The 19,423-nt window shown below is 43.4% G+C and overlaps 1 protein-coding gene across 5 annotated transcripts in view; it reads left to right on the top strand.

The window, feature by feature from the left end:
• The window catches only part of st6galnac5a (ST6 (alpha-N-acetyl-neuraminyl-2,3-beta-galactosyl-1,3)-N-acetylgalactosaminide alpha-2,6-sialyltransferase 5a), a 77,125-nt gene that overhangs the window by 29,873 nt on the left and 27,829 nt on the right, over positions 1-19,423 (top strand). For 3 of the 5 annotated variants that reach the window (XM_072273350.1, XM_072273351.1, XM_072273349.1), the window contains exon 3: positions 10,099-10,242. The exons of the other annotated variants lie outside the window; for them this stretch is intronic. In XM_072273350.1, coding sequence (XP_072129451.1) covers positions 10,099-10,242 — 144 coding nt within the window. The remainder of the gene's footprint in view (positions 1-10,098; positions 10,243-19,423) is intronic. 5 annotated transcript variants of the gene reach the window in all.

The raw sequence follows: 19,423 nt of genomic DNA, 5'->3' as shown, positions 1-19,423 counted from the left end.
GAATGCCACGAAAACTAAATTGCGGAATAGACTGGACATTAGGAACCCCATTCGAGTATCGCTGTCTCCCATCACCCCTCGATAGGACGGTGTTGTTGCAGGAAAACAAGCCCAGGGCTCCCACTGATTCAGCGATATTGGTGTGTTGCAATGATTTTATATGTTCATACGGGGAAAATATGTGCCGTGTGTTTAATATCCAAACATAAAATGTTACGATGCTATTGACTGATAAGTGACTTATATAACCATATAACAATTACAGCATGGAAACAGGCCATCTCGGCCCTTCTAGTCCGTGCTGAAAGCTCCTCTCAGCTAGTCCCACCGACCTGCACTCAGACCATAACCCTCCATTCCTTTCCTGTCCATATACCTATCCAAGTTTTCTTTAAATAATATTGAACCTGCCTCTACCACTTCTACTGGAAGTTCATTCAACACTTACTTCAAGCTCCCTGTCCTCCCCGATGATTGACTTATCACTATATTCATGTGAGGAAAATATGCGCTGTGTGTTTAGTATTAAATTCGTTAGATAAACCCTTTTAGAAACGAAATTGAGTGTATTAGCCCCTTATTGCCAATATTCCAGTCGTGATTAACACCCCCCACCCCACCCCCCGAACAGAATCGCCAAAAACGACTTGCAGAGAATAATATTGGCAGGTACACGCATGCGCACTGGTACCCGCGCAAGGCTTCATGGTCATTGTAGTCTTTCTCGGGGTAAACACAACGTATTTTTTGACTGCTACTCTTGTCCGTTGGCAACCCTACCCCCCCCCACCCCCTGGGTCGGCCCCTCCGCAAGAATATTGTCAATGTTAAACCGGTCCGCAGCACAAAAAAGGCTGGGGACCCCTGACATAGACAGCTGGGACACAACAATCATGGTCGACCCTGACCAATCGTCTATAAATAAATCAATCTGAATCTGTAAGAGGATTCTAATACAGGAATAAAGATGTGATCTGACTGCTTGGAAATCTCTATGGTCTGTCATCTAGCTCACCAGGTAATTTCTCATCCTTCACCAGACCAGCAAGATTATCCCTGTTTGTATACTACAAGCTACTGTATCATTGAATCTGTTGCCACCGTGCCAGCAGTGAATTTCTGATAAGAGTACAAGAAAATTGCCTTATCTTGTATCCATTCCTTTGGCCAAATTTTTTCAATCCACATCCTCTTGTTACCTGCGTTTCTCTTGGTGGAAACGTTTCCACCTGATTTCCTCTATCAGACAAAGTCTGATTGCTTTCTGTTTGATCTTCTCTGCTGCTCAGAGAGCAGTGCCGCTCTGAGATTCTTCGTCATCGATTTGGGAAAATGACAGCAGCTTCAGAATTCGCATTCGCAGGTCGAGTACATTTGGTGGCTCTCAGTGATCTATCGCATGTTCATAGCCTTCCCTGTCTTCAGAGAGGCCACTTTTTCATCCAGAGCAGGGGTTCCCATCCTGGGGCCCACGGACCCCTTGGTTAATGGTAGGGGTCCATGGCATAAAAATGGTTGGTCCTGATCTTGAGTGGGGTCAGTATATGGAATGAGCGGCCAGGGGAAGTGGTTGAGGCAGGTGCATTAACAATGTTTAAAAATATTTGGATAGGTAAGGTTTAGTGCAGGAGTTCCGAACCTTTTTGTGCCATGGACCCCTGTCATTAACTGAGGGGTCCGTGGACCCCAGTTTGGGAACCCCTGGTTTAGTGGGACGTGGGCCAAATGCAGGCAAGTATGACTAGCTTGGATGGGAATTCTGGTCAACGTGGACGAGTTGGGCCAGCGGGCCTGTTTCCCTGCTGTATGACACTGGTCCTAATATTTCCCAGGATCTCTCCCTCTCTCCAGGGACCTGGATATTGTTTGCTCTATATTCACTGGGTCCTGGTAGCCTAATTTCCTTTAGGTATATCCAAGCCCCTTCTTCAGAAGGATCTGATGAAAGGTGCTGTGAACTGAAATAGTAACTGTTTCTCTCTCCATGGATGCTGCCTGACCTGCTGAGTGTCTCCAGAATATCCTGTTTTTATCTTTCTTTATTTTTTTAAAAATATTTTCAGGGACATATACACTCTTGAGTTTAAAAGAGAGAGAGATGACCTACTAAAGCATACAACATCTATCTAAGCTTGGGGTGTTAAGTATGGGGATCCGTCTCAAAATAAAGTGTCTTAACTGAGATAACAAATTTCCTTACAAGGGGATAGCAATTAATTGGAATTCAGAACTTAACGAGGCCATAGAGATTCAGCCACTGAGTATGGTTGGGACAGAGGCCAACAGATATTTGCAAAAAAGCGGTTCTAAAAGATCTTTCAGATGGGAGGAGAATGTGGAAAGTCTAGCTTTGTCAGAATTCATTTTGAGAATATAAAAGCAAGGATGTCATGCTGAGGCTTTATAAGTCATTGGTCAGACCACATTTTGGACTATTATAAGCAGTTTTGGGTCCCCATAATCCAAGAAAGATGTGTTGATATTGGAGAGAGTTCAGAGAAGGTTCATGAAAATTATCCTGGGAATGGAAGGGTTAGCATAGTGTTTGACAGCCATTGGCCTGTATTCGCTGGGAATGGAAGGGTTAGCATGGTGTTTGACAGCCATTGGCCTGTATTCGCTGGGAATGGAAGGGTTAGCATAGTGTTTGACAGCCATTGGCCTGTATTCGCTGGGAATGGAAGGGTTAGCATGGTGTTTGACAGCGATTGGCCTATATTTGCTGGGAATGGAAGGGTTAGCATGGTGCTTGACAGCCATTGGCCTGTATTCGCTGGCGTTTAGAAGAATTGGGGGGGGGGGGATCTCATTGAAACCTCCAGTGGACATGCAGAAGATGTTTTCACTGGTGGGAGAGTCAAGGACCAGCGGGCACAACCTAAGAACAGAAGGGCATCACTTTAGAACAGAGATTAGGAATTTCTTTAGCCAGAGGGTGGTAAACCTGTGGCGGCTAAACCTTTGGATATAATTAAGACAGGTTCTTGATTAGTAAGGGTGTCAAAGGTTATGGGAAGAAGGCAGGAGAATGGGGTTGAGAGGGATAATAAATCAGCTGATTGAATGGCAGAGTAGTCAGTGAGCCAAATGGCTTAATTCTGCTCTTATGTCTTACGGTCTTGTTTTCCTTGGAATGAATAAGGCTGAGAAGGGACCATTAAAATTACAAAGGGAAAGATCGGGTTAGATAGAGAGAAACCTTCCTGCACTGTGACTAACCAGAAAACGGGTAGGAGATTTAAAGGGGATTTGAGGAAATATCTTTTCAGAGTAAGAACAGATTATCACTGACGTACTTTGTGAAACACAGATGATTATTCATTTTCTTTCCACTCTCCCACCTGGCTCCATCAGCCTGTCACCCGCTCAGTCCCCTATCCTCTCCCTTCCTCCCTTTGGTCCCATATGTCTGGCATCCTTTCTTTTATGCTTTCACTCATCACCAATGTTCCATTACATTTGTAATGACCATTGTGCACGAAGATCTTGAGCTGTTCAGTTTTTTGCCCAGTGACAAGATGCGCCCATTGAATTACTGGTTCAATAATTTCTTCAGTGAAAGCAGTATAAACAAGCCAGTTCTAAAATCTGCAGGCAAATCATTGCAAACTCCATGTTGTCAACACCATCCATATCAGAACCAGAAAAGGAAATGTGATTGTGTACAATTGTGAAATATACTTAACAAGCCCAACAAGGTAGAGTGTGACAACCTTTTGCACACAGTTTAAATTCCTTTGCGTTCTAGTAGAAAAAAGATTTGTGCACGCATACACCTTAGAGGAAACAATACTCATAACCTTCCTTTCTTAATTAGATTCCATAATCTGATGGGTCATAAAGAGAGCTTTAGACACATAGGCCTTCATAAATCAGGGTACTAAGTACAGGGGTTGGGATGTTATGTTGAAGTTGTACAAGACATTGTTGAGGCTGAATTTAGAATATTGTTTGCATTTCTGGTCACATACTTACAGGAGAAATAACAAAAGGCTTGAAAGAGTGCAGAGAAAGTTTACAAGGATGTTGCCAGAACTTGGGGACCTGAGTCATAGGGAAAATTTGAATAGGTTTGGATTTTATTCCCTGGAGTGCAGGAGAATGAGGAGATCTTATGGTGGTACAGAGAATTATTAAGAGTTTAGATAGAGTGAATATATGCGGGCTTTTTCCCTTCAGGTTGGGTGAGACCAAGAACTAGAGGTCATAGGTTAAGGGTAAAAGGTGAACTATTTAGGAATCTGAGGGGGATCTTCTTTACTCAGAAGCTGGCAAGAGTGTGGAATGAGCTGCTTGTGCTGGATGTGGGTTTGATTTCAGCACTTAAGGAAAGTTTGGATAGGCACGTACATGGATAGGAGGGTTTTAGAAGGATAGATGGGAATAGGCAAAAGATCTGTTCCTGTGCTGTAGTGCTTTAGGACTATTTGCATCCCTTTATTGTCTCTGCTTATCATCTTCCAGCATTCCAGTCTCTCCATCTACCCATCAGACCCGCCTCACCTGGATACACCAATTGCTTGCCAGCTCTTGCCTTGTCCCTCCCCTCACCTCTTCACATTGGCTGTCGTCCCACTTTACACCCTTAGGGTCTTGATCCAAAATGTCAGTCATCCCTCTGTCTCCTCAGATGCTGCCTGACCCACTGAGTTCCTCCAGGTCCCAGTTTCTGCGACCTCTTGTTTCTCTGACTGGGATAATGGAGGCAGAGATTCTCATATCTTAGAAGTATTTAGGTGAACACTTAAAACACCATGGTATAGAACGCTAATGGGTCAAGTGTAAGAGAATGAGCCGGGTGGATACAGATAATTGATGGCTGGCTTGGTCACTGCAGGTCACGGGACGCTTCTGTTTCTATGTTCACCGCAGATTAGCAATCATGTGGATTGTTAGATGAAGAAAGGAAAATTTCTTTAGTTTGCCTTTAACCAGCCTGGTGCCATATGAAAGAACGTGTTCAATAATTCATAGCAATTGCCTCTTGCTAATGAATGTGGCCCCGGCAGTTTGATTGTGGAGACTCCAATGGTTGAGAACTTCGGAAAGCAGAACTTCAAAGTCACACACACAGCAACCAAATCCTGCAGAGGCTGGAAAAGAAAAATAACAGTAGAATATGCTGGTAGAATCAGCAAATCGGGAAGCATCAGCCGAAAGAGAAACAGTTTGAAGACATTCAGAGGAACATTCAAAGTCATCAGCCCTTCATCACAAGTAGGGACATCAACATCTTTAAGTCTCTGTCTTTACTTCCCTCTATCCCTCTCTCCCTCTCTTCATGTGTCTCGCATGTCTCTGTATCTGTCTTGCTCTGTCGTACTCTGCCTTTTTGGCTTCTGCCTGAACAGCTGAGCATTTCCAATATTTTATGTTCTTGGTCTAAAGTCACCAACCCCTCCTTTGCTCTACATCTGTCTTAAATTGCTGATGATCTGCATCCCAAAAATGTTATTTTCTGGAGGAAATCTGAACCATTTTGTGAATCAGTGAGTCTAACCCTGACTGTGTCAGTGTGTCACAGTCTGACTAGTTTACCCGATGAAATACTGTTTCCTTCTTATCAGTTCAGAATTCATGCTCTCACCCTCACTTCAAGCACAGGTCACGTCCTCTGCTTCTTACAGTCCCGGACAAAGTTAATCAGCTTGTCAAAAGTCTATATTATCTAATATCTTTTGCAATCACATCACCAGCGAACAGATTTCTGCTTTGTATTACTATCACTTGTTACCTTTCTGTGCAAATAGGACCAGCATATTTAAGTTGCATGTTTTTTTAATGTTAAAAACTGAAGCAAATGTCCAGCAGTTTAATCTGCCAGGCTGGATTTCTGAATACTGTAGTTCCCTGTGGACATTGAGGCTAATTGAAAAGAGAGGTGCTTCGTGTGAGAATTGTTATTAACATATTCATCAAGGTATCTTTAAGATAAATGGATATTTTATTGATCCCAAAGGAAATTAGTGTCACAGTAGCATTACAAGCACACAGCTATACAAATATTAGAAGAGAATTAAGAAAGAATAAAAAAAAAGTTACCTCAGACAGTCTAACACGGGGTGGAGTGGGGGGGGGTCATCACTTCCCCTGGCTACAGGTTGACTCATTATAGAGCCTAATGGCCGAGGGTAAGAATGACTTCATATAGCGCTCTTTGGAGCAGTGCAGTTGTCTTAGTCTATTACTGAAAGTGCTCCTCTGTTCAGCCAAAGTGGCATGCAGAGGGTGAGAAATATTGTCTAGAGTTGCCAGGATTTTCCATAGGGTCCCTTGTTCTGCCACAGCCTCCAATGTGTCCAGTTTGACTCCTATTACAGAGCCAGCCTTTCTAGTCAGTTTAAGGATGTGCTTTGCTGTAACCAACATGGTTGAGATATGTGTGCTGATGGAATGGTGGAGCAGATCGATGGGCCTAATGGCCTAATTCTGCTCCTATGTCTTAAACATTATCTATGAACTTCTTTCTGTCAGATGGTCAGAAAGGGGAGGTATTTGCTGATGGCCATGGGTGTTGCATCCTAGATGTCTACACTGAACTCAATACACAAGCCAGCTTATCCATACTATTCCACCCCCCCCCCTCACCCCCACTAAGACCTATGATAACTTTAAGGAACTGCTGATGGTTACACAATGTTTAATTCCATTCACAACTTTTCTTCAGGACTAGAGCAAGGATGTAACGTTGAGGCTTTATAAGGCACAGGTGAGGCCTCACTTGAAGATTGTGAGCAGTTTTGGACCCCTTATCTAAGAAAGGATGTGCTGACGTTGGAGAGGGTTCAAAGAAGGTTCACGAGAATGATTTCAAGATTAAAAGGCTTGTCATACAAGAAGTATTTGATGTTGGCTCCAGGCCTCTACTCATTGAAATTCAGAACAATGAGGGGCATCTCACTGAAATCTACTAAATGTTGAAAGGCCTTGATAGAGTAGATTTGGAGAGGATGTTCCTGTGGTGAGAGAGTCTAAGACCAGAGGACACAGCCTTTAATCTACAGGGATGTCCTTTCCGAACAGAGATAAGGAGGAATTTCTTTAGCCAGAGAGTAGCGAATCTATAGAATCTGTTGCTTGGCTGTGGAGGTCAAGTCATTGGATATATTTAAGGCAGAGACTAATAGATTCTTGATTGGACAGGGCATGAAGGCAGGAGATTGGAACTGAGGGGCAAATTGGATCAGCTCTGATGAAATGGCAGAGCAGACTCGATGGGCCAAATGGCCGAATTCTGCTCCTATACAGTACCTTATGGTCTTATGCAATAGACGGTCCACTCCTGCATGCGGCAAGACCTAGACAACATTCAAATAAGTGGCAAGGAATGATCATTGTCAAGAAGAAAGTCTAAGCGTCCACCTCTTACACTGAATGACAAATACTGTTGCTTAGTCCCCAACCATCAATACACTGACCAGAAACTAGACCAGGCACAACGTAAATACAAGAAATTCAGCAGAATCCAGAGTAACACACATAAAATGCTGGAGGAACTCGACAAGTCAGGCAGCAGCTATGGAGAGGAATAAACGCTACACATTTCAGGCCACAGTTCTTCATTAGCACAGGAAAAGAAGGATGCAGAAGCCAGAATAAAAATCTGGGGTACAAGCTACATGGTGATATGTGAACAACAACACACATCAAAGTTGCTGGTGAACGCAGCAGGCCAGGCAGCATCTGTAGGAAGAGGTGCAGTCGACGTTTAAGGCCGAGACCCTTCGTCAGGACTAACTGAAGGAAGAGTGAGTAAGGGATTTCCTGTTGTTTGGTGATATGTGAAAGCAGGTGGAGGGGGGGAATGAAGTAAGAAGCTGGGAGGTGATATGTGGAAGAGGTAAAGGCTGAAGAAAAAGGAATCTGATAGAGAGCACAGTGCACCATGGGAGCAGGGGCATCAGAAGAAGATAATGGACAGGTGAGGAGAAGAGAAGGGGTAACAGAGGAATCAGAATGGAAAATGGAAGTAGAGAAATCAATGTTCATATCGTCAGGCTGTACACTTCACCTCCACCACCCTGCTCTGTCGGATAGAACTAGTCCTCACACCCAACAATTTCTCTTTCAGCTCCTCCCATTTTTCCAACCCCAAGAGGTAGCCATGGGCACACACTTGGGCCCCAGTTATGCCTGCATTTTCGTTGACTACATGCAACAGTCCATGTTCAAGGCCTTCACTGGTAATGCTCCCCAATTCTTTCTGCCCTACATTACAACGTATTGGCACTTCTTCACACACCCATGCTGAGCTTGTCAATTTCATCAAACTTTGCCCCCAACTACCACCCTGCCCTCAAATTCGCTTGGTCCATTTCTGACACCTCTCTCCCTGTTCTCAATTTCTCTGTATCCACCTCAGGAGACAGACTATCTCTTGATATATTTTATAAACCTACTGACTCTCACAACTATCTTGACCATACCTCATCCCACCCTGTCTCCTTTAAAAAAAAACCTATTCTCTTTTCTCAGTTTCTTCATCTCCACCACATCTGTTTTCAGGATGAGGGCTTCCTTTTCAGAACATTGGAGATGCCCTCCTTCAAAGCACAGGGTTTCCTTCTTCCACCATTGGTGCTGCCTTCGCCCACGTGCCCTCCATTTCCCCGACATGCACCCTCACCCCAGTTTGTTGCTGCCTTCACAGGGATGGAGTTGCTCTTTTCCTCACCTACCATGCCATATGCCTGAGCATCCAGCACATTATTCTCTGCAACTTCTGACATCTTCAACAGGCGGTACCTTCTGCACGTAATAACATGGCCCCTGTCTGTGTGCTCATGGTCTTCTGCTGCTGTAGCCCATCCACTTCAAGTTCCGAATTGTTTTGCATTCAGAGATGCTCTTCTGCACACCGTTGTTGTAACGTGTGGTTACTTGAGTTACTGTCGCCTTCCCATCAGCTTGAACCAGTCTGGCCATTCTACTCCGAACACTCATCAACAAGGCATTTTTGCCCCAGAACTGCCGCTCGCTGGATGTTTTGTTTTTGTTCTTCACACCATTCTCTGTAAACTCGAGAGACTGTTGTGTGTGAAAACCCCAGGAGATCAGCAGTTTCTGAGATACTCAAACTAACCTGTCTGGCACCAACAATCATTCCATGGTCAAAGTCACATTTCTTCCCCATTCTGATGTTTGATCTGAACCTTGTGTCTATGTCTGCATGCTTGGACTACGTGGGCTACACCCCAGCATTCTGAAAGGTAGCTGAAGCGTTCATTTCTTCTTGGGCTTCCAGCCAGGTACAAATGTCGATTTTAACTGCCATTTCAATGACAAACCCCGCTATCTTCATCAGCCTTTAGCAGGGCACAGTAGTTTCGGTTACCCGGAAAAATCAGCGGTAGCAACACATTGCATTTGCAACGACCACAGGATTGATTTCAATGACACAATACTACTGCCACGCCAATGACTCTTGGGACCACCTGGTGAAGGAAGCCATTGAAATAAGATGAGAGATTACAAATTTTAACAAAGACGAAAGTTTCCCTGTAAGTAAGAACTGGAATACGACTTTAAACAAGGTGGGACAGCAGAAACCTGATGAAGGACTAGCCAATCAGGAGGGATGGACGTCGGGAGTTGAGTATGTATACCACAGGACTTGACGTGCCTAGGCATCAGCCCTGGTGAAGATGGTGGAGATTGCCATTGAAACATTGGTTAAAATTGACACCTATAACCAGCTGGCAGAGTTTATTTGTCATATACACTGGGAAAGCTCCAGATCCTTTTTCAGTTTGCTGTAGAGATTGTGGCGGCATTAGTAGTGATCTTTCAAGAATCGCTAGATTCTGGAATAGCTCAGGAGGACTAGAAAATTACAAAATGTCACTCTTCAAGGGAGGGAGGCAGAAGAAAGGCAATTATAGGTCAGTTAGTCTGGCTTCAGTGATTGTGAAGATGTTGGAGTCCATTATTAGGGATGAGGTTTCAGGGTACTTGAAGACACTTGATAAAATAGGCCATAGCATGGTTTCCTTGAGAGGAAAATCTTGCCTGACAAATCTGTTGGCACTTTTTGAAGAAATAATAGGCAGGGTAGACAAAGAAGAGTCAATGGATGCTGTTTACTTGGATTTTCAAAAGGTCTTTTTCAAGGCGTCTCACATGAGGCTACTTAACAAGATAAGAGCCCATAAAGATATTACCATGGATAGAAGACTGGCTGAGAGTGGGAATAACGGGGTCCTATCCTGGTTGGCTACCGGTGACCAGTGGTGTCCTGCATGGGTAAGTGGTGGGACTACTTCTTTTCACATTTTATGTCAGTGATTTGGTTGACAGAATTGATGGCTTTGTGGCCAAGTTTGTGTGTGATACAAAAACTAGGTGGAGGAACAGGTAGTATTGAGGAGACAGGAAGTCTGCAGAAGATTGGGAGAAGATGGAATGTAGTGTAGGGAAGTTTATGGTCATGTACTTTGGTAGAAGGATAAAGGTGTAGACTATTTTCTAAATAGGGAGAAAATTCAAAATACGAAGTGCAAAGAGACTTGGGAGCCTCGTGCAGGATTCCCTAAAGGTTAATTTACAGGTTGTGTTAGTGGTAGGGAAGGCAAATACAATGTTAGCATTCATTTCGAGAGGACTAGAATACACTGTACAAGAGCAAGGATGTAAAGCTGAGGCTTTATAAAACGTTGGTCAGACCGCACTTGGAGTATTGTCAGCAGCTATAGGTCTCTTATTTAAGAAAAGAAGGGGAGAGGGTGCAGAAGAGGTTCACGGGAATGGTTTTGGGAATAAAAGGGTTAAGGTATGTTGGCTCTGAGCCTGTGCTTGCTGGAGTTTAATAGAATGGGGCAGGGCGGGGGGGGGGAGATCTCATTGAAACCTATCAAATGTTGAAAGGCCAAGATAGAGTTCATGTGGAGAGGATCTTTCCTATCGCAGGGGAGTCTAGGACCAGAGGGCACAGCTTCAGATAGAAGGAAGTCCATTTAGAACAGAGAAGGGAGGAATTTTGCATACACGAGGAAATCTGCAGATGCTGGAATTTCAAGCAACACACATAAAAGTTGCTGGTGAACACAGTGGGCCAGGCATCATCTCTAGGAAGAGGTACAGTCGACATTTCAGGCCGAGACCCTGTGTCCTGACAAAGGGTCTCGGCCCAAAACGTTGACTGTACCTCTTCCTAGAGAGGAATTTCTTTAACTAGAGCTGGTGAATCTGTGGAATACTTTGCCACAGAGAGCTTTTGGAGGCCAAGTCAGTGAGTATGTTTAAAGCAGAGGTTGATTGATTCTTGGTTACTCGGGGCATCAAAGGTTAAGTGGAGAAGGCAGGAGAATGGGGATGAGGGGGATAAATCAGCTATGATGGACTGGCAGAGCAATGGGCCGAGTGGACTAATTCTACTTCATTGTCTATGGTCTTTTGTGCATTGAGTTGTTGCCACATGATTGGCTATTTAGATATTTGCATTAACAAGCAGGTCTGCAAGTATTCCTAATGAAGTGGCTACTGAAGGTATATTATTGTAATTTATATTTTTTTTATGTATTGCACTGGACAGCTGCCTCAAAACAACAAATTTCACAACCTATTCCAGTGATATTAAACTTGGTTCTGATTCCAATTCTGTTCAGTTAGCATAACATAACAAGAAAGGAAAATGCTAGAATTTATCATTAGGGAAGTGAAAGCAGAGGATTTAAATAACAAGACAGTTAAGAGTCCTCATTGATTGATGAAAGGGAAGGCATGTTTGACCGGTCTGCTCAAGTATTTTGGGGGTTGTAACTAGCAGATAGCATGAGAATGAACAGTTCTTGTGGTGTATTTGCCTTTCACGAGGCTTTGATAGATGTCCCACAAGAGGTTATTAAAAAGATTTAAACATAGTGGGATAATAATCAAATCAGGTTTATTATAACTGGCATATCATGTGAAATGTGTTGTTTTATGGCAGCAGTGCAATGCATGTCACAAAATATAAGATTAGTGCATTAAATAAAGATGAAGAAGGTAGTGTGCTTGGGTTCATGGGCTATTCAGGAATCTGATGTCAGAAGGGAAGAAGGTATTTCTGAAACTGTAAACGCAAGAGATTCTGCAGAGGCAGGAAGTCCAGAGTAGCACACACAAAACAGGCGATGTTCGTTCCTCTCCATTGTTGTTGTCTGACCTGCTGAGTTCCTGTGTGTGTTCCTTAATCATTGAGTGTGCGTCTTCAGGCTCCTGCAACTGAGGAGGCACGTCCTGGATGGCGAGGGTCCTTGGTAATAGATGCTGACCTTTGAAACTCCACCTCTAGAAGATATCGTCGATGTGAGGAACATTCAAACTTCTAAGGAAATATATTATCAAAGTATGTATGTCACCATATACTACCTTGAGATTCATTTTCTTGCAGGCATTTACAGGAAAGTAAAAAATACAATAGAATTTATGAATAACTATAATTAGTCATCTTGGGTGTTAGCCTCCATAGTACCCAGGACATCTTCAAGGAGTGGTGCCTCAGAAAGGTGACATCCATTATTAAGGACCTCCAGCACCCAGGTGGAGCCCTCTTCTCCTTGTTACCATCAGGGAGGAGGTACAGGACCCTGAGGACACACACTCAGCAATTCAGGAACAGCTTCTGCCCCTCTGCCATAGATTCTGAAATGGATATTGACCCCATGAACACTACCTCACTTTTATTTAATATATATTATTTCTGTTTTTGCACTATTTATAATTTATTCTATATATATATACTTACTGTTATTTATTTTTTATTTATTCTTTCTGTATTATCATGTATTGCATTGAACTGCTGCTGCTAAGTTAACAAATTTCATGACACCTGCCAGTGATAATAAACCTGATTCTGATTCTGATCCTAACAAAGACTGACAAACAACAAATGTGCAAAAGAAGAAAAATCTTGCAGATAGTTAAGAAGTAAATAAATAATACTGAGTTGTAGAGTCTTTGAAAGTAAGATTGCGGAGGCTGTGGAGTAAGTTCAGCGTTAAAGTGAGTGAAGTTGTCCACGCTGGTTTAGGAACCTGATGGTGATAGGGTAGTAACTGTTCCTGACTCTAATGATATGGGACCCAAGGTTGTGCCCATGATGGAGCCTACAACCATCTGGAGACTCATGCAGTCATGCTCATTGAGCCTTCCAGGCAGTGGTGCAACCAGTCACTGTGCTCTTCACTCTACATCCATAGAAATTTATAATCAAAATATTATGGATTTGTGGTTGGTTAGGATTGAAAAATGGCAGAGATATTCAATAATTAGTTTGGATTAGTTTATATCTAGAAGACACTTAAATCATGCTAATAATGAGAGATAACCCAGGAGATGCAGGGTCCATCTTCACCATCATCATTATGTGCCATGTCGGATGATGTAGGCAATCACCATGATTGTTTTTGGCAATTTTTTCAACAGAAATGGTTGCCATTGCCTTCTTCTGGGCAGTGTCTTTACAAGAAGGGTGACCCCAGCCATTATCAATACTCTTCAGAGATTGTCTTGCCTGGCGACTATGGTCACATAACCAGGACTTGTGATATGCACCAGCTGCTCATATGACCATCCGCCACCTGCTCCCATGGCTTCACATGACCCTGATCGGGGGGGCTGAGCCGGTGCTACACCTTGCCCGGGGTGACCTCCAGGCTAGTGGAGGAAGGGAGCACCTTACACCTTCTTTGTTGTTTTTCCTTCCTGCGCCTTGTGGCGCTTCGGGCTGCCACCTTGCAGTTTCTTTAACATTTTTGTCTGGTTTTTTACGAGGCCGAGTTTCGAGTTTCTAGTTGAACTGCCAACCCAGCACAGATAGAAAGCATACAAGGACCAGTCAGGTTTGAACCTGGGACCACCTGCCTCAAAGTCTGGTACAGATGCCATTACACCACCGGCTGGCTTATCCCTCCTTTGGTAGAGACGTATCTACTCCCACCAGCCACGCGTGTGGTTGGTTAGAACAGAAAAATGGCAAGAGATTTTAAATAATTATTTTTGATTAGTTTATTTCTAGAAGAAACTAAAATCATCCCTGTAATTAGATTAGATTATGAGGACATTCAGTCCTCGTTTATTGTCATTTAGAAATGCATGCATTAAGAAATGATACAATGTTCCTCCAGTATGATATCACAGAAACACAGGACAGACCAAGACAAAAACTGACAAAAACCACATAATTATAACGTATAGTTACAACGGTGCAGAGCAATACTGTAATGGGCATGGGCACGGTAAAAAAAACTCTCAAAGTCCCGATAGCCCCAACATCTCACGCAGACTTTAGAAGGGAGAAACTCTCCCTGCCATGAACCTCCAGTGCCGCAAACTTGCCGATGCAGCATCCTGGAAGCACCTGACCACAGCCGACTTTGAGTCCGTCCGAAAACTTCAAGCCTCCGACACTGAGCACTATCTCTGCCGAGCACTTCGACCCCGTCCCGGCTGCTAAGCAACAAGTAAAGCCGAGAACTCAGGACCTTCCCCTCCGGAGATTTCGGATCACACAGTAGCAAGCGGCAGCGAAATAGGCATTTCGGAAGTTTCAACAGATGTTCCTCCATGCTCTCACGTCTGCCTCCATCAGATCAGAATTGTGCATGGCACCCTACTTGACAGATAACAGATATCATCACCGAAGTGGCTGCGTGCGCTGCGTCGTGCTGCCATCTTCTCTCCTTGATAGGTAACCAAGGAGATATAGGGTGCAAGAAGCTTAAAACAAGCTCTACCACCAGAGAAAAGGAAAATTTAAGCCTGCCAAGTTCTTTGGACTGATGCCCAGTATTCTAAGGTCTTAAAGGTCTTAAACGAAGTGGTTTCAGAGATAGTGAATATATTAGGTTGCAGTGTACCAGAATTCCCTGGCTACCTGAGAGGTGCCAGAGGACTGGAAAGCTGCCAACATAATAAACTGTTCAATAAGGAAAGAACTCAAAAAGCAGGAGAGTGTAGACCAATTAGTCATTGGGACGCTGGATTCCAATATGAAGGTGACAATGGCAATATATTTCGAATACCAAAAATAACAAAATAAAGAGAATATTGGAAAGTTTATGGTTCTGCACTTTGGCAGAAGAAATAAACGGGCAGACTATTATTTAAATGGGGAGAGAATTCAAAGTTCTGAGATGCAACAGGACTTGGGAGTCCTCGTACAGGATACCCTTAAGGTTAACCTCCAGGTCGAGTCGGTGGTGAAGAAGGCGAATGCAATATTGGCATTCATTTCTAGAGGAATAGAGTATAGGAGCAGGGATGTGATGTTGAGGCTCTATAAGGTGCTGGTGAGACCTCACTTGGAGTACTGTGGGCAGTTTTGGTCTCCTTATTTAAGAAACAATGTGCTGATGTTGGAGAGGGTACAGAGAAGATTCACTAGAATGATTCCGGGAATGAGAGGGTTAACATATGAGCAATGTTTGTCCGCTCTTGGACTGTATTCCTTGGAGTTTAGAAGAATGAGGGGAGACCTCATAGAAACATTTCGAATGTTGAAAGGCATGGACAGAGTGGATGTGGCAAAGTTGTTTCCCATGATGGGGGAGTCTAGTACGAGAGGGCATGACTTAAGGATTGAAGGGCGCCCACTCAGAACAGAGATGTGAAGGAATTTTTTTAGCCAGAGGGTGATGAATCTATGGAATTTGTTGCCATGGGCGGCAGTGGAGGCCAAGTCATTGGGTGTATTTAAGGCAGAGATTGATAGGTATCTGAGTAGCCAGAGCATCAAAGGTTATGGTGAGAAGGTGGGGGAGTGGGACTAAGTGGGAGAATGGATCAGCTCATGATAAAATGGTGGAGCAGACTCGATGGGCTGAATGGCTGACTTCTGCTCCTTTGTCTTATGGTCTAATATGGAAGAGAAATCACAAACAATAGGCTCTGCAGGTACTGGAAATCCAGAGTAACAAACAGAAAATGCAGGTGAAACGCAACAGCTTAGGTAGTATCTATAGAGAGGAATAGAATTGATATTATGAGCCAGGACTGTGCATCAGCACTAGTGAAGGCCCTCGGCCTATGCAGCTGTAAAAATAAATAAATATTAGAGGGAACGTTGTGAGCAGCCCACAATTGTTGTCATGTTTCAAACATTAACGTAGCATGCTCACAACTCACGAACCATAACTTGTTCATTTTTGGAACGTGGGAGGAAACCGCAGCACCCAGAGGAAACTCATGCGGCCACAGGGGGAGTAAGCAAACTACTTGCAGACAGTGGCGTGAACCTACAAAGAGAGTGGCAGGCGCCCAGAACGCACTGCCACGAGTGGTGGTGGAAGCAGATTTGATGGAGGCTCTTCAGCACATGAATGTGCTGGGAATGGAGGGATGCTTGATGTTTTTCTTAGAACAGGTTGATTCCAGGGTTTTCTTCATTTCATGGCTGTCTGTGGGGAAGACAAATCTCAGGGTTGTATACTGCATTCGTACTTTGTACTTTGAGCCTTTGATATGGACTTGTTTAGGTAGAAAAGATTAGTTGGGTGTTCATCTCGGCACAGCATTGTAAATTGAAGGGCCTGTTCCTGTACTGTACTTCTTTGTGTTCGATCTGTTTATAACCCGAGTGGTTCCTGAGTCAGACGTAAACAGCAGTCCGTGGGCGAGGTCACAGAAACAGCAGTGTCGGGAAAGCGAGCAGTCACTGGCTGGCCTCACTGAGTCAGTGAACGTGCGAGTCTTGCTCCGTGCTGCCAGCTTTGCTCGGGACAGCTCCTAACCGTTGCAGCTCGGGCAGGGAGTCGGGAGAGAAGGCACAAAATGCCCCAATCACACCTGGCGGAAGATACCTGAGGCAGTTAGTGAATCCATCCTGCCAAATGCTTGCTCGTATGCACAAGCTAGGCGTTTGCAACCCAGGGAGGACCTGTAGTGTATGAGTCATGCTCAAAGAATCTATTTACCATGCGTAGAGTTAAATCCATTCAATGTATCACCTTGTCAGCCTCGCTCTCTGTGAAATGTCAGTGGAAGAATTACTTCAGATTAGCATTTTCACACTGAAGTGTGCACAACATCAGTATTCCTTGCAGTTGCTTAGAGAGAGACGGAATATGAATATTACATTGACAAGTTCCATTTAGGAATTGTGAGCTTTTTGTTTTATTTAAGTCGGATTCTAGATGACACACCAAATCAGTGTAAGAATTTACTCAACTTCCAGCTCTTAGAATACAATTTTTTTCAAAGTGTTGCTACCATAGAATTTTCTTTATGTTAGACTGCTTGAAGTTGAACACAAATATAATTTCAGGCTTCTTGTATTACGTAGGAATTTGGAGAAACAAGAAATCAACTTTTATTGAATATAATGCATTTGATTAATTGCATAATAGTGCTGACACTTTACAATAGTTCAACTAAGCTAAAAATGTTTTCTTAATGATTTTCATTTGTACGCTGTCTGAGGCTGCTCGCGAACGTGTCCAACAATAATCAGCCAACATTGATGGATTCCGGTTGCCCTGATACTTTCTCTCTATGACCACAATGTCTTGGTGAAAACCTTCACCATGTTCATCACTGACAGCATCAAGATCTGCAGGAAAAAAAGTCTAAATAGGAATGCAAAATATATATCTTTAGTAACGTTGCACTTTATGGTTTTGTATACTTGAAGCATGTTGTCAACCAGATGCACGTAGTTTGCTGCTCTGTAGTTGCCAAGAAAATTTTCACCAATGCCCTTGAATGCTTTCCATGTGATTTTCTCTGGTCCCACCAGAAGTTCTTCGAATTCCCTGACATTGACGATCTCTTTGATTTGTGGACCAACAAAAATGTCTTCCTTAATCTTGGCATCATTTATTCTGATTTGAATTATGAATTGAAATAACAAATATAATCAACATCAACAAAAAGTGGTGCACGATAGGGAAATTTCATACTGATTTTCATGATCAGCAGCCCAAAATCCATAGGATATACCTAAAAGTATTTGGGAAACAAAATCTTTGTTGTCCTGTGATATTTGCCAGAATGTTTGTTAGCATTAAGAGATTTTGCTTTTGTGGGGAGTCTGGATTTGTTCCTTAGAATGGACGAGGGTCAGGGGAAAGTTTTAGACCAAGTGTCATCAAGTCTCAGAATTGGAACTGGTTTATTATTTTACATGGACTGAGATATGGTGAAAAGCTGTTCATACAGATCAGATCATTACATAGTGCATTGAGGTAGAACAATAGGTAAAACAATTTTCAGAATGGCAGGCAGTGACTAGTGGGGTACCGCAAGGCTCAGTGCTGGGACCCCAGTTGTTTACAATATATATTAATGACTTGGATGAGGGAATTAAATGCAGCATCTCCAAGTTTGCGGATGACACGAAGCTGGGCGGCAGTGTTAGCTGTGAGGAGGATGCTAAGAGGATGCAGGGTGACTTGGATAGGTTGGGTGAGTGGGCAAATTCATGGCAGATGCAATTTAATGTGGATAAATGTGAAGTTATCCACTTTGGTGGCAAAAATAGGAAAACAGATTATTATCTGAATGGTGGCCGATTAGGAAAAGGGGAGGTGCAACGAGACCTGGGTGTCACTATACACCAGTCATTGAAAGTGGGCATGCAGGTACAGCAGGCGGTGAAAAAGGCGAATGGCATGCTGGCATTTATAGTGAGAGGATTCGAGTACAGGAGCAGGGAGGTACTACTGCAGTTGTACAAGGCCTTGGTGAGACCACACCTGGAGTATTGTGTGCAGTTTTGGTCCCCTAATCTGAGGAAAGACATCCTCGCCATAGAGGGAGTACAAAGAAGGTTCACCAGATTGATTCCTGGGATGGCAGGACTTTCATATGAAGAAAGACTGGATGAACTAGGCTTGTACTCATTGGAATTTAGAAGATTGAGGGGGGATCTGATTGAAACGTATAAAATCCTAAAGGGCTTGGACAGGCTAGATGCAGGAAAATTGTTCCCGATGTTGGGGAAGTCCAGAATGAGGGGTCACAGTTTGAGGATAAAGGGGAAGCCTTTTGGGACCAAGATTAGGAAAAACTTCTTCACACAGAGAGTGGTGAATCTGTGGAATTCTCTGCCACAGGAAACAGTTGAGGCCGGTTCATTGGCTATATTTAAGAGTGAGTTAGATATGGCCCTTGTGGCTACGGGGATCAGGGGGTATGGAGGGAAGGCTGGTGCAGGGTTCTGAGTTGGATGATCAGCCATGATCATACTGAATGGCGGTGCAGGCTCGAAGGGCCGATTGGCCTACTCTTGCACCTATTTTTTATGTTTCTATGTTTCTAACAATAACAATGCAGAATAAAGTGTGACGGTTACAGAGAAAGTGCAGTGCAGGTAGATAATAAAGTGCAAGATCATTATGAGATTGTGAGTTCAAGATTCCTACTTTTTTAAAGAATTATTTAGTGAGATACAGTGCAGAATAGGCCCTTTAGGCCCTTTGAGCCATACAGTACAGCAACTCCCAAA

Source organism: Mobula birostris, chromosome 12 (genome assembly GCF_030028105.1).
Source record: "Mobula birostris isolate sMobBir1 chromosome 12, sMobBir1.hap1, whole genome shotgun sequence".
In the NCBI taxonomy this organism is placed as follows: Eukaryota; Metazoa; Chordata; class Chondrichthyes; order Myliobatiformes; family Myliobatidae; genus Mobula; species Mobula birostris.
This window is presented reverse-complemented; position numbering and strand designations above follow the sequence as displayed.